This window comes from Mus caroli, chromosome 9, assembly GCF_900094665.2.
Source record: "Mus caroli chromosome 9, CAROLI_EIJ_v1.1, whole genome shotgun sequence".
NCBI classification, from domain to species: Eukaryota; Metazoa; Chordata; class Mammalia; order Rodentia; family Muridae; genus Mus; species Mus caroli.
The window spans coordinates 22,659,183-22,675,178 of NC_034578.1; the positions used below are offsets into that span (position 1 = coordinate 22,659,183).

At 41.2% G+C, this 15,996-nt stretch overlaps 1 protein-coding gene across 1 annotated transcript in view; it reads right to left on the reverse strand.

The window, feature by feature from the left end:
- Glb1l3 (galactosidase beta 1 like 3) overlaps positions 1 to 15,996 on the reverse strand; it is a 43,315-nt gene that overhangs the window by 5,422 nt on the left and 21,897 nt on the right. The window contains exons 10-18 of the mRNA XM_021172421.1: positions 8,671 to 8,755; positions 6,254 to 6,391; positions 5,654 to 5,734; positions 4,947 to 5,053; positions 4,008 to 4,148; positions 3,628 to 3,699; positions 2,766 to 2,844; positions 2,227 to 2,314; positions 1,833 to 1,944 (exon numbers count right to left, since the gene is read on the reverse strand). Coding sequence (XP_021028080.1) covers positions 1,833 to 1,944; positions 2,227 to 2,314; positions 2,766 to 2,844; positions 3,628 to 3,699; positions 4,008 to 4,148; positions 4,947 to 5,053; positions 5,654 to 5,734; positions 6,254 to 6,391; positions 8,671 to 8,755 — 903 coding nt within the window. The remainder of the gene's footprint in view (positions 1 to 1,832; positions 1,945 to 2,226; positions 2,315 to 2,765; positions 2,845 to 3,627; positions 3,700 to 4,007; positions 4,149 to 4,946; positions 5,054 to 5,653; positions 5,735 to 6,253; positions 6,392 to 8,670; positions 8,756 to 15,996) is intronic.

A 15,996-nucleotide genomic window follows, 5' to 3' on the forward strand; every position in this document is an offset into this window, starting at 1 on the left:
GAGAGAGAGAGAGAGAGAGAGAGAGAGAGAGAGAGAGAGAGAGAGAGAGAGAGAAGAAACTGACAAGCTCATTTTGTTGGAGATCGGTTCTAATCCTTTGATTTAATCTGGAGTCTGTGAGTCCAAACACTGAAGGTCCTTGTCCCAAATTGGTTTTTGATTGATTAATAAATATGGCAATGGCTAATGGCTGGACAAAGGGAGATGGGTCAGGACCTTTAGGTTTGTGTGGGCTAGACAATAAAAAAGGAGACAGAGAATCACCATGACTTGGGGGGGGGGTGAGAATGGGATGTAGGAGCTACAGAAGAGAAAGCCAACCAGCTATGTGAGAATTCGGGTGGGTGGTCACTGGCCATTTCCTCAGTTGGGGCTGGGGTAGCAGGGGAAAAATTTAAGAGTGCCCAGACTTTGAGGTAGCCAAGGCATTTTAATTTTAACTGGTGTGTGTGTATGTGTGTGTGTGTGTGTGTGTGTGTGTGTGTGTGTGTGTGTGTATCTTCCATTCATGAGTCCAGATAGCCCATGGGCAGTGAACACAAGAGACTACCCCCACTCCAGGAGCCAAAGCAGTGTAGCTAAATTCACTGCTACACATGTCTATATTCCCAGCACCCAGAAGATTGAGCCAGACGTTTTGCCACAATTCAAGCCAGTGGGAAATAAAAACAGAAAGTGAAGAAAATATGCCATGCAGATTTTTTAAATGATATAAGTTATCAATGGGACTGCCATTTGAAAAGTCAAAACTCAAGCCTTAATTAGAAAACTAATCAAGAAGAAATTTTATGTGTTGCATATTTAAGCACATTTAAATATAAATATATAGTTTTGGCAAGCACAGGTATGAAGTGGAATGTGGTAAAATTTTAAAGAGCATCTACTATTTGTTCTGTAGATGTTATAACTGTTTGAATTTTTCAGTTGTATTCTCATATACCTTATACATAATGATAAATTACGATGATTGAGAAAGATCATAGAGTTTATTAGAAGTAAGGAAGTGAAAAGAAAGACAAATCTTCCTTCAGGTATATCACAGCCTTGCTTAAGTTTTATTTGCTTTAGGTTATTTTACATATTTTTATTTTCATTATAATATATTTATTTATATATATGTATATATGTACATATACACATATATACACATAATATATGTGTATATGTATATATGTGTGTGTGTGTGTGTATGTATATATATATATATATGTGCATTTTGGGCACATTCAACCTCCCTTCCCCAACTTCTTCACTGCTTCCCTTCCAGTAAACTTTGATTTGTTTTTCACCTATATCAGGGCCAATTTGTGCCTCCCTTCTATCTGTGGACATATCTCCTCCCACTGGATTATGATAGAATTATCAACAACCCTCAATAGCTAAGAATTACCAGTGGTTCCTCAGCTAGAGATCATGGACAAGCTCCCTCGCCATGCTGTGATTGGCTCACATGTCCACCTGCTCTGATGGATCCACAGACATTGTTTCCTTGTAGTCCTCTATGCCTCTGGCTTCTGAACTCTTTCTTCTACCTCTTCTACAACATCCTAGCCTTTAAAAGTATATTTGTGGAACTAGAGACATGTAGGAGTGGCCAAGAACACTTGCTACTCTTGTAGAAGACCAGTACCAGTTCCTATGTCAGGCAGCTCACAACTGCTTCTCACTCCAGCTCCAGAGAATCTGACTTCCTCTCCTAGCCTCCAGGAGAGGCCACACACATCCATATGTATGCATATAAACACACACACATACAAATGCTTTTAAAAATAAACTAAATATTAAAAATAAAATACATATTTAGAACATCAGAGAAGAGGAGGCTTACTTACTGGTAGGTGCAGGAAGGTGTCTGTGGGAGAAGAGCCAGCATTCAAGATTCCCCAGTAGAAGGCAGGGCCGTTATAAGTCTTTGGAGCAAGCCTCCAGGATGCAGAGCGGAGTCTGGAGACATGATCAAAATATGAGGCTGAGGAAAACTATTCCCAGCACTCCTTCCAATGCTGACCCAGCCTTCTCTCACAGAGATCAGGACTTCATTGACATATTGAACTGGCAGTATTATCTTGACAATCAGGATACCTATTCTGTTCTAGTGCTGATGTAAAACATCAGATAATTGGATATACCCCTTCAGGCATCTGAATCTTGGGCTTTTCACCAGCAAAGGAAGAATTCATAACCTCTCAGATCCTCAGTATGCGTTGTGGGTCAGGAGGAGCATACCTCTTGAAGAAACTCATCTTCATGTCCAGAGAATAGATGGTAAAATTCGTCAGCAAAAGGCCATCAATGCTAACCACTTCCTTTAATCCTGTAGATGGGAAGCAGAGAAGAGTCTAGCAACAAGTGCTGAATATTCCCCAAAGTTTTGGACAGAGAAATACAGTTTATATATGCTTCCTTTTGAGGAGTACAGCCAAGAGAGCAAATATTAAACTGACCTACTGTCATTTGAGTTTTCTTGTAGTATTCTTTCACAGGACTAAAAGCTTTCACCACTTAGTATAAGGATTTTTCCTGAAAGAAGACTAAGTCCTGATCTAAGGTGGGCTAGCATCCAACATAACTATTCTACTTTCCCGCCTCAGATAACAAGAAAAGTGAGAACAAAGGAGGGGGCACAAAGTAACATCACTGCTCTTGTAATGAAATAGCCCACTTTTCAGTGGGTCATTTCCATCCTCTCAACCCCCAAACATCCATAGCTATAAGCTTCAAGTAAATGAAGAGAAGTCACATTGTTTCTCAGAACCAAAGCCTACCTTTCTGCTCACTTTGAATTCTCCATGAGTAATTGATTCGCCCTTGATTCTCAACCAGGATCCTCAGAAGCTGACAACCCTGCTTAGGGGAACAAATTAGTGGAAACAAAATAGCCATCAAGAGCTCATATTCAAGAACATGTTCTTTTTTTCCAAGTCCCAAGAAACTGGTTAAAAGAGGTTTAGGGACGAGCAGTTCCCAATTGACACCCCTCCCAGTCTCTCTCTCTCTCTTCTCTCTCTCTTCTCTCTCTCTCTTCTCTCTCTTTTCTCTCTCTCTCTCTGTCTCTCTCTCTCTGTCTCTCTCTCTGTGTGTCTCTCTCTCTGTGTCTCTCTCTGTGTCTCTCTGTGTCTGTCTCTGTGTCTGTCTCTGTCTCTGTCTCTGTCTCTCTCTCTCTCTCTCTCTCTCTCTCTGTGTGTGTGTGTGTGTGTGTGTGTGTGTGTGTGTGTGTGNTGTGTGTGTGTGTGTGTGTGTGTGTGTGTGTGTGTGTGTGTGTGAGTGTGTGAGAAAGTCCGTGCATGAGAGAGAGAGAGAAAGAGAGAGACCCAGCTCATATCCCATACTTAATCTACTCTTTCATTTTTGCTGACCCTGTTAGGATGGGCAAAAAAAAAAACCCTTTCATTCTGCTTTTGATCCAAACAGGAGCCAGATGTTGAATCAGACCTAAAGAGAACTTCTACTCTCACTAAATAATTCCTACCAAAGCTTAGAAAATGCCTTTATTGCCCTACACACTTTCTGTTACAAATCCTATGTGAAAAGAAATAGCATTGTGGGAGAAAGTGGTAGGCAAGCCCAGCATCTTGCTGCCTGTGAAGGGACAATCAATGGTATCTCCTGGGCTGTAAGATTACTTACCTGGATTTTAGGAATTTGCAGAACCTCGTGATTCTCATCCAGAATTCCTATACTTTGGTCATTCAAAAACACCTACAAAAATAGAGCCAGCATCAGATTGATCATTAGGCTTACCTGAAGTACAGAGGTTTAGGTAGAAGGTGGAAGAGAAAGACAGGTACTAATTTCAGTGCTCAGACAACTAGAAATTGAACAGGACTCCCCAGTAGACTGAGTTACAGCAAAATGAACCATAACAGTCTATTTGATTTGACTCTGTTTCCTATGATTCTACCATAATGGTAAAATAAATATTAGCATATAGTGAAGTGAATCTGTAACTACACTCCTCAAAAGTGAAGGTAGACTACACACCACCAGAGATGCATGCTTATGCCTACCTGTGCTGAATCATGAACTGAAGCAAAGAGACTGCCTCCAGAACAGATGGAAGTCTCATAAAGGACCAACCCAAATGGTTGGCCACTGCCGTTGTTTATTGGAAGATTCTCCATGGTGACTGGAGTGTGTAACATGACAGGCTATGATGGAGACAGGGAAGGAACAGAAGATAAAATGAGGAGAAACCATGATCTTTCTCCTAAGACTCTTGTCACTATTTGTTGGATCTCACATTGGTCCTCAAAGATTCCTTGAATGAAAACAATCACAAATAGATGCCATGACAACCTTTCTATGGTAATATATTCACTATCCAAGGAATATGGAGTAATGTGGCATTGGGAAGACAAACCACCATAATCATAAAAACTAATCATCAGAACAAAGAAATGTATTGAAAATAAATGAAGATGAAAGGATTTTGAACTCAGCAAACATTTAGTTATGTGGACAATTTACTATCGCTGCTTGTCTAAAATAGCAACAGTGGAAGTAAAGACAATATAATTCAAGAGTTTGGTGCCTACAATTAAGACAGGTTTCTTATTTAGAGGGGGAGAAAAGGCATAATTTAAAAGTAAATCCTAACTAGTGGTTAATGAAGATTACTTTCATGGGTCCTCAGCCAGCAACTTTCCATTGTGGGTCCTATAATAGTATTCAGCAAGTGAGTCCATCTAAGCTGGAAGTAGGATTCTCAGTGCCTGTGTTCTCACTCTTGTTGCTAATTCTTCAAGCTCTTTACCATCTTCTTCAAAGCAACAGGTGTTTCCTGACCAATAATTCCAGGTGTAGATACAATATCAAGGAGTAAATTTCAAACTCCCTCATTAATAGGGTTCCCTGATGAGATATTTCTTCTGGGGCCCACATCCTTCTCCCCACATTCTCCATGGTCTCACCCTCCACCCCAGTGCTGGTGCCCATACAGTACTTACCTGATTTAAGTATGGTAGAATATCAAACAAAGGCAGGTAGAATGAGAGATTCACAGAGGGATAGATAGCCTTGGGGATGAGAGGAGGCAATGGAGGCAGAGGACGTGCTGCAATGAGAATGACATTGGTTGCACAGGGCAAAGTGGTTAAATGGGCATTCCTCTCTCTAAGCATTCCCATGTCTATCCATGACCATTGTATCCAGAGACAGAAAAAAAACTGAGTTTTATCCTAGGACATATGTGTGCTTCTCCAAGAGAGATAATAGGGGGCATTTGCATCCACACAAATCTGGTAGAGACACAAATCTAGGAAGCATTAATTCCTGGTAGGTCATATACCTAGTAAACACATAGTAAGCATGTGTACCTGGTGGAAACAGAGAAAGAAAAGAGGTAGAAAGCTCCATGCTACATCTGGAAATGCTGACTCTTAACTCTGTTATAACACTCACTAGACAGCAAAAGGGATGCATTTAATTCAAGTTAAAATAATAAGTTACCTTTCTGCATATGTTGTTACTAAGTCCCACACAATACTAACATTTTGCAAATAAGAGATGACTCTTCATCATCACATGACACACCTTGTTCTCAAGAGCTTCATAAGATGCTATCCCCCATAAAAGACTTTTCCCTTTCTTCCCTCCTTCACAAATTATGGATAGTCCGTGAGAATGCTATCCTCCTACTAAGGGGTATAAGTACCTGAACCAGATGCAAAGAGTTTCCGAAGCTTGAAATACTTCTCTGTGTAATCACCAGCCTCAGACAGCACAGCATCATAGTCTACAAGACAGAGGTTCCTGTTTGAGACATGCAGTCCTCCACAGCAGGTCCTGCTTCAAGCATGGGGATGTGTGGAAACCCACATCCACCAAAAATGAGACAGAAGGAACACAACACATCCCCTGCCTCTGGCTGGAATACAGATGTAAATGGCAACCTGGAAACCTTCCCCAAATTCTATCTGGAAACCAGGGGCTTACCCTGCCCTTTTGCTTTCCCAGACACTCTTGTCCCTTCAACCCTGGATCCTAGTCCTTCTGAGCTAGATCTGAGAGCACTAGGGGCAGCACACAAGAGTGAAGCTGAGCATTTAGTGCTCAGAACTTGCCTGCTAGAGTGACAGCTGGCTAGGCAGCATAAATGTTAAGGAATCAAGGAAAGCAGATGAAAAGCCTCAATTCTCAGAATGGATTGCTTGTTAGGACCTTGTGATACAAGAGAATGATTCTGGAGTCTCCTCCCCAAAGCTGTAGGCCCACCCACGCCAGGGAAGTGACCACGCTCGCCATCAGCACTTGCCATAGCTAGTCACAACACTGATGTGATGATTTTCATAGCGGCCTCCATTTATGAAACCAAAGTTGGTTCCACCATGGAACATATACATGTTGAAAGAGAGTCCATAGCTGATGAATTTATATACTGTGTGTCGAATTTCTGTTGGAAAAGAAGAGGTTAAAAACAAAAGGAAGGCAGAGGCAGGTGGATTTCTGAGTTCGAGGCCAGCCTGGTCTACAAAGTGAGTGCCAGGACAGCCAGGGCTACACAGAGAAACCCTGTCTCGAAAAACAAAAAAAAAACAAAAACAAAACAAAAGGAAGACTGAGCTCTTAGGTGAAAACTATCATCTTCAGCTCTGTCCAGCACAGTCAATCTTGTCATCTTTTTCACCATTAAGTAGGTGGAACATCCAGAACCACTCTTGAAAACTAAGTCCAGGAACTTGCAGCTTTTTTTTTTCTTTTTTCTTTTCTTTTCTGTTCTTTTAATTTCTTTTTGTAGTTTCATTTTTTTCCACTATAGCTTTGCCACAAATTGATCTCCAAACTGCATGTATTAAATGATAGTCTAAAACTCTGGTCTTATAAATATCTAAATTTTTAAATCATTTACAAATCATGAGTATGCACTCTTTCCTACCTTCCCAGGACCAAGTTTCTAAAAAGTGTTGAGTTAAAAGCACTGCATTACTGTACTGTGCCTGTGGTAGTTATAATTTTTGGTCACAGAAACTTCCATTTTTAGAGCATATTTAACAATGAACTCCTCTTCCCTCTGGTTGTCATGGAAACTGGAAGATGGCAGTCCAGCATGGGCCTCAACTTTGACTGTACTCTTTACTGTTTGTAAGTCCACATATGGCTTATTTTCTCTCTAGGCTTCTGCTCTGCTACCAATAAATTAAGGCTTTAATTCCCACACCATCATGGGAATGAGGAGTCAATTAACTGATGAAAACTGTGCATAACAATCAAGACACTGTGCCCCAGACACAAAAGATCACAGATCTGTGGCTTGGTGGCCAGATTTGGGGTGATGCTGATATTGTTCTTTTAAAATCTTTAATGGTGTGGCAGTCAGGCTTTCCTTGCTTTACATTTCTACAGTCCAAAGATAAACACTGCTTGTTTCTCAGATACCAATACTTAGGCAATTCTCTAATTTCAGAACAAGTGAGCTTTTCGTTTAGCTGCAACAAAATAGCCTCGTGGCAACAGACTTTTGCTAAGTGAATGGAAACTGCCAGGCATTGTTCTGAGGGGCAGCATTAAAACTTTTCAACAATCCTAGACTTCCCCCACTCTTCACTTTTGAGAAGGGATTTTTTTATATCATATTTTACTGAGATGTAGTCTTTGGATGCTTTTATGGGTGACTTCATGGTAATTTGATACCTGTATACATAGCACAATAACCAAACTGGGATAAGGAGTGTGCCTGTATCATCAACCACTGATCATTTTAGGCTGGGTCTTTACAGTCACCTTTCTTAGTCATTGTGAATGTCTCACACATTGTTTTAACAAGTATTTGTCTCACTAAGCTACAGAAAGCACCCCCTAATGTCTTCCTTCTGGCTGCATTTCGGGGTCCCTCCTCTTCTCTCCATCCTTCTCAGTCTCTGATAACTACTATTCTACTCTGCTCTTTTACAAGATCAACATTTATTTTTAATTTCCACAAATGCAGGAGAAATCGAACTTTTCATCCTTTATCTGGGTGACCTCACTTAACACAAAGAACTCCAGTTCCAAGACTGTTGCCACAGATGACGGGATTTCCTTCTTGTAGGGTTGAATAATACTCCATTGTGCATAGTTACCACATTCTTTTTATCCATTCATCTACTGGTGAGTATCTAAGTTAAATAATCTCCATTTGGAGGGAGGACAGACGTTTTGACTCAGAAGTAAAAGAAATCTGCCTCAAGTCACAAAGCTCCTCACTGCTGAAGCCTTGAGATTAAAGTCCTGTTCTCAGAGCCCAAGATCCAAGTTCTCACCTCTCACTGCTTGTGGGCTCCTAGTAACCACCACCATTTTGTTGACAATGCTATAGAGTCCTTCCTAGGGATGAGTATGACATCATGCGAATGCTCCCGAAGCATTTGTAGGAATGTCAAACTCGCTGAGAAGAACCATATCCTATCCTGGCTCTCTGACTGCACCTGTTTCCCTGCAGCACACGGCCTGAGAAACACGAACTGGACAGTGATGTTTTAATTTCTAACAATCTGTTTGTTTTGTTTAATTGTAAGATTGCTGTAGGGTAGGTATCATACTGTGTGTGCACATGAGCATGGTCAGTGCTTGTAATTAGCACAGGTTAGATGGATGTTCATGTCTGCACAGGAATGTCAATAAGCAGAGAGCGATGTGAATGATCCAGGGCATAGGGCCTTCCTGACTCTGAGTCAAAACTAATGGTTCACTTACCTTCGGCACTTTTCTCAATGTGTTTACTCCCCCACGAGTCATACCAGCCAGTCCAGTATTCCATAATCATAATGGGCTTATCATTCTATAAACAAAGCAAGTCAAACATTCAGTGTAACAAAGGAAAATAGAGCCGAACAAAAGGCTCCCGTGAGGGAGATTGCCAGCAATGTTTTCCACCTTTTGCCCATCTCAGAGATTCTCCTGTTTGGATACAAACTCTCATATTCATATAATTTTTATTTCTAACAGTACTTATTTTGTAACTTTTGCTAATAAATTATTATGTAAAGATCTTAAAGTTTTACACATTTATGAATTATGCCTTTATGGTAATAAAATAATTATGAACACATCGAAATGACTAGTAGTTATTGAACTTTTACTATTATGAGGCACGGAGTAAAGAATTTTATTTAAGTAGAGCTATTTAAAAGACCCACAGTGATAAACTACCACTCCCACTGCACAAATGGAAAAGCGTAAATTACTATAACATAGGCTACTGTACAACTTAGCTCAGCCCGAAAGTGCTTTAGCTGGGATTTGAACTAGCGAGTGTGTAGTTCCTGCAGCCACAATCCTAACCCTCACACTGGCTGTGATCACCAATGACTCATTAGCACAGACTATGCAAAAATAAATCAAAATCATATATTTCCCAACTCTCCAGAACTCATTTTTACCTAAAATATGGGCATTCCTTTTAAAATGTATCTCATGGTTGCCTAAACCCTTGACCACACATACTTTCAAGTTAATAACTGTATTCACACCACTTCCAGAAGCATCTCAAGTGTGTTGAACAAAGAAGGCTCTTGTTCAAAAGTAATATCTTAATAGCAAGTCACGAGCTTGAGCAAAATGTGTTAAAATTTTGTCTGCATACTAACTCTCTCTCTCTCACACACACACACACACACACACAAATATACACAAATATACACACATTAAATGTGAAATGAAAATTAGGAATGATTGGAAAATCCCTAAAAATTCGGAATTCTAACAACATATTTTAAACATGGAATATAGAAAAGTTTCAAGAGACATTTTAGAATGTTTTGGATTCAATGGAAATATAATATACCAAAATAAGTATGATGTAAATATAGGAAGATTGATACTAATAAGGATTTATATGAAGAGATAATAGTCAACACAAATAATGTATAGGTTTTAACCAGGGGGGAAAATGTAGGTAAATAAAAATAAATTCAATTCAGAGATGCAGAGAACAAAAACTATTTTTTCAGAAAACCTCAGGGCATATATTAATCTAATTTTAAAATTGGTGGAGAAAGATGTCAAGAAGATAATTAGCTGGGGGAGAGGTCCCATATGCTTTTCTTCATATCAACTAAAATTAAAATAAACAAGAAGGATCATGACCATATCTTACTGGAATGCTTGAGAGAAGGCGCGGGTGGCATCTGACAGAGACACCATGGAATGTTACTGCCTACAGCCCTGTCCCAGGTGTCTTCATTCGCTTGAGCAATAGCAGCAGCAGCACTTGCATGTGGCTTTTGACTCAGTGATAATTGCTGAGTGATCTCCAATTGAACCTAGTTGAATCAGCAGCACTCGTATGTAACTATCAAATCCCAGCTCTGCGCATGAATTTCTACATCCCTTCATGTCCTGATCTCCTTATAAAGTGGAGACAGCAACAGGACCTACCACATTGCCCTGGGAGAGTTGTGCAATAATAAACACCCAGTACAGTGTCTGGCACACAAGTGCTTAGCAAATATTAGCTACTCCCAAAGTTTGAATATGAAATGTACCCTGACATGTTCATGTGCTCCATGTGAAAGCACTGTTCTGGTAGTTTCTGGAAACCTTTGGAGGTGAGCACACCTAGCTAAGAGATGGAAGTCACTTTGGGAGGGCACTTTGGAGTGTTTTTCCCTTGTCTCCATCCTATCTCACTTTCTTTATCTAGTCTGATGTTCTGCCAAAGCATGTGAGGCCAAGCAAGCCAGGAGTGAACCTTCTGACTCCATAAGAAAACAAAACCAACAACAATGACCAAAAAAAAAAAAAAGAATGTCCTTCCTCAAGTTGCTTTTAACTAATGTACAGAGGCTATATGAGGAAAAAAGAAAGCAATCCAAATGGGATTTTGAGCTTCCTTTCTGATCTCTTGAGGTATGTGATGTTAACAGAGTAGAAGGATCCAGGTACTTACTAACTTCTTCTTCAGTCTTTCTCGAAGTCTTTCAGTGGCTCATTCACTGACCTCTAGGTCAGGTTCAGCTGTGACTTTGAAGAAAATGAGTCGTTGCCTTCAGGAGAAAAGCCCTGCCCAGACTGACTTTCAAAGGAAAGATGACAGGAGACTGCACTCTGAAAAGGACTCTACCTGGCCACGAATGCTGTACCCTCTGCTCCATAAAACCCCGTGCTGCCTAGCGTCTCTCCCTGAAGACAGGGATCTGAAGGAAAAGTGTTCCATTTTCCTCAAGCAAAAGGCTGAACCAACACATTTCTTTTGCTCTTCTCCATCTCCTGGCTCTCCAGTAGAGCATGGAGCAGTAAAATCCTCACTCTCTGGTAATGTTTTGATGGAGCCAACCAAGAAAAAGGACTCAAAGCAGGATGGCTCCTGTCCACTCCCACCAAGGGACCAGAAACCATTAGAGAAGAAGAGACCCAACTGCTCACAGAGAGCCTTGTGGCTGAAATTCTGGGATATCCTAGCAGCTCCTAGAAGACACATGTCCCAGGATTCTCATTTCTTTCTAGCTCTTAGCTTTGGTTGTCAATAAATAACTCATTGGTAGAAGGAAGAAGGTTTTAGCTTTTGACAACCAGGGGGCTCTAGCTTGAACCTTAGCTGTTTGGTAGCTCCACATCTGTTTCATTTTGTTGAAAAATATTTACTTATTTATTTTGTTTTTAAAGTACTCCATTCATTTGGCTGTCAGGCTTTCCTTAGGAGTTGGTGAGTTCTAGCCTGGGTACAACCACATTGGGGCTCTTTACTTCCACATATGAGGTTTAAACCACCACCTGATCTTGCTTAGGTCACTCTGCAGTGTGAGCTGGCACAAAGTAAGTCATTTCCATTGTATGAGATTTGTGCAGCAGTTCTAGATGTTTGGGGTTGCCCTGTTAGTACAAGCTAAAATCCAGAGGGTGGCAAGTTCCAGAAAAATGTGTTTCTCTGAAAACTACTTTTGTTTGAATTCACTGTTTGCCTTTTTCTTCTTACAACTTGTTTCCTAGGATGTATGGTGCAGTTACAGTACCAGCTGAAAATACATGGAGCTACACAGTCACTAACTGGAGTTATACTTGGACAATAGTTCCCACTAACACTGGGAGCTATAAATATGCAGTATAATATGTTCATTTCACCATGTCAAACTTTCAATGACTGTTATTCTGGGAAATAATGGATGGTTTTCAATTTTGGTCCTTCAGGATTGTTCGGAGATTTGTTTGTTTGGTTGGTTGGTTTGGTTTGTGGGTGTATTTGATGAGCTGGTTTGAGTTTTATTTAGTTTGGGTTTTGTTTGTTTGAAGGGGCATTTATTTTTATTTTAGTTTTGGTGTTTTAATTGTTTTTACTTGAAGACAAAGCCAGAAGACTGTTATTTGCTTTTGAATACAAGAATACAACATCAAAACCCTCTTTCTCCTCTAATATATCATTTCAGAGTTTCAAAATTTTTGCTTGTTTACCTGCACAAGACCTGTACATGAGCAAGCCAGCTGATAATCCGACATAGAGGGCACAGGGGCCGAGAGTCCTCAGCTGAGAGGTTTACTGTTGATGACAACTGGAAGAGAGAGAGTCCTGTTTCTTTAAGAGTGTAGCCCCTGGAAGGTTAACCAATCACCAGCGATGGCCCAACGACCCATCACTGAGTATATGAGCTGCACAAATTGGACTCCATAGTTTATTTTAAAAAAGAAGACATAAAGTTTGGAGCAGGTGAGCTGGAAGTAGACCTGAGAGGAGTTGGGGGTAGGAGTGGGAGAGGCAAAGTTCAACAAATACATTGCATCCATGCCTGAAACTTTCCAATAATTAATAAAAATATTATATTTTTTGGTTGTGAGCATAGCCTTTAAGGGATGAGCCATCTCTCCAGCCCAGGCTTTCAGTCAACCATCAGACTGAGCACAGGACCCCAATGGGAGGAGTTAGGGGAAGAACTGAAGGAACTGAAGGGATTTGCAACCCCATAGGAAGAATAACAGTATCAACTAACCAGACCTCCCAGAGCTCCCAGGGACTAAACCACTAATCAAAGAGCACACATGGAGGGACCCATGGCTCCAGCTGCATATGTAGCAGAGGTTTGCCTTACCTTACATCAATAGGAGGGGAGGCCCCTGGTCCTGTGGAGGCTCAATGCCCCAGCATAGGAAAATGCTAGAATGGTGAGGTGGGAGTGGGTGGGTGGGTGGAGGAGCACCCACATAGAGGCAGGGGGAGGGGAAATGGGATAGATGGTCTGCAGAAGGGAAACCAGGAAGAAGGACAACATTTGAAATGTAAATAAATAAATAAATAAAATAACAAAAATAAAAACAAATACGTATATATATTAAATACATACATACATACATACATACATACATACATACATACATAAAATATTATATGAAACGACCTGTGCTATCTTTGGGGAGATTTTAGCTGAAGATTTGGGAAGTCTCAAAGACTGCTGTGGGGCTTCTTTCCTATCAGGTATCAATAAAGTTGAAAGGAAAGAGAAGATACTGGTTGACAACAAATAAATGGGGAAAGGCCAGGTTTCAGGCTGGTGGAATAGCCTTCTAGAACTGAGGATACAGCCATGATAACTAAATATTGCTCAAGAAAACTCCTTTCAAGTTTGAAGTGCCAAGCTCTACTCAAGGTAGTAAAGAGCAGTCCTTTGTTTCTGAAGTTGCTTAAATAGTGAGTAAAGATTTCTAAATGACCTGAAGATTATACTCATCATGGGCATCCTGATTCTCAGTGCTGTCCATTCCATCAAACACGGTTTGTACAGACTATGTTTAGGAGCAATGGAAAAGATGAACCATCTGCTTAATAAGGCACTAATGGGGTTGGAGAGATGGCTCCACAGTTAAAAGCACTGCCTGCTCTTGCAGAGGACTAGGGTTTTGTTTTGTTTTGTTTTGTTTTGTTTTGTTTTGTTTTGTTTTGTTTCTTAGCACCCACATAGCATCCCACAACTATTCCAGTTCCTACAGATCTACCACCCTAATCTGGTCTCTGGAACCACCACACATAGATAGTTCATTGCAACAATAAAATAGTCAACTGTAAAATAAAGATAAATAGAACTTTAGTTAAAGAAAAAGACACTGGCTAATCTTTTCAAAATAGCCACTAAGCTTTACTTATGGTTCACCTCTGGATGAGTGTAACACCTCAAAGCAGACCTAAGTTATTTGAAAGTTGTGTATAAAAGAAAAAGACTTTCTAATCTCTACCATAATTGTTCCACTTGTTAAGTTACCAGAAGAAGCTAGGATTAAAGAGGATGCATAGCAATTAATTCAGATACTGAACTCTTCTGATTAGTCTGCAGTCTGTGGGTTTTCTCATCCAAAAAATGGGCCATTTCACCCTTTCACCCACAAGAAAAGATGCTGAGCCAGGCATGGTGGCGCACGCCTTTAATCCCAGCACTCGGGAGGCAGAGGCAGGCAAAATTCTGAGTTCAAGGCCAGCCTGGTCTACAGGGTGAGTTCCAGGACAGCCAGGGCTATACAAAGAAATTCTGTCTCAAAAAAAAAAAAAAAGAAAGAAAGAGAGAGAGAGAGAGAGAGAGAGAGAGAGAGAGAGAGAGGGAGGGAGGGAGGGAGGGAGGAAGGAAGGAAGGAAGGAAGGNGAGAGAGGGAGGGAGGGAGGGAGGGAGGAAGGAAGGAAGGAAGGAAGGAAGGAAGGAAGGAAGGAAGGAAGGAAGGAAGGAAGAAAAAAGGAACACTTTTTTATTTAAAGTGAAAATTGGAGGATCCTACTCATGGGAGGTCCTGATCAACTTTGACTTTCAGAGCAAAGTGAAAGGGACCATATTCAGAATAAAAAGTTCCACCCAGTACCCCTTTCAAAGAAAGAAGAGAGACATACATTAAGATTCCACCTACTGCAGAATTTTCTACCTAGTATTTCACAAAAGCTTTTAACATATATCTAACCTTGTATGGTGTCTAGTCTTATGTCAACTTGACATAAGCTAGAGTTATCTAAAAAGAGAAAAACTTCAGTTCAGAAAATGACTCCATGAGATCCAGTTTTAAGGCATTTTCTTAATTAGTTATTGGTAGCAGAGGGCCCAGACCATTGTAAGTGGTGCCAACCCTGGGCTGGTGGTTCTAAGTTCTCTAAGAAAACAAGCTGAGTGAGCCATGGGGAACAAGCCAATAAGCAGCATCCTTCCATGATCTCTGCATCAGCTTCTGCCTCCAGATTCCTGCTTTGAGTTCTTGCCTTGCCTTCCCTAAGTGATGGACTATCACCTGAAAGTGTGAGCTGAAGTAAATACTTTTCTCCCCATGTTGCCTTGGTCATGGTGTTACATCACAGCAACAGTTGCTTCTCCAAACTGAAGGTATGAGACAGAAAAATCTACATTCATTAAGAATGGTTTTAAATACACCCATTTCATCTTCCTTCTAAACCCAGCAGAGGCTTCTAGGGGCTCCAGAGTACTCTCCACACCACAGGACCTTGGGATCATGGGTGGGTGGAATGCAACATCAGCTCCAGAGAGTCAAGGAGGGTCTTGTGTCAGTGGGGGCAGGGACGGAGGAGCACTGCCCAACCAGAGACTGGGATCCATTCAGGATGGGGTCAGCCCAGCCATCTTCTGCATGAACCCAGCCTAGGGCTTCTGGGGCCCCAGAGGACTCTCCATGCTGTAGAACTCCTAGCACACCTAAGAACCTGAGATCACCTGAGAGCACGTGGGCGACAGAAGCAATGGAGCTTCTTGAAAAGGGTCCTGTCAGGCCTTCATCCTCAGCCAGGAGTCAGAGCTGAGACCCAGACCCCTGGGCACCTTCCTGGCCAGAGGAGAGTCGGCTACAGGGAGGGCTCTGACCCCAGGACTCAAGAGGTAGATCAGCTCCAGACTTCTGGACACCTGCCCTACAAGAGGAGAGCTTGCCTGCAGAGAGTGCTCTGACCACAGGACTTCAGGTGAGAATTGGACTCCCAGGAGTGCTTACAGAGGCTAACAGAATCACAGGAGGATCAAGCTCCAGCCAGAGACAGTTTGAACATTAACACCAGAGATTACCAGATGTCGAAAGGCAAATGTAAGAATCTTACTAACAGAAACCAAGAACTCT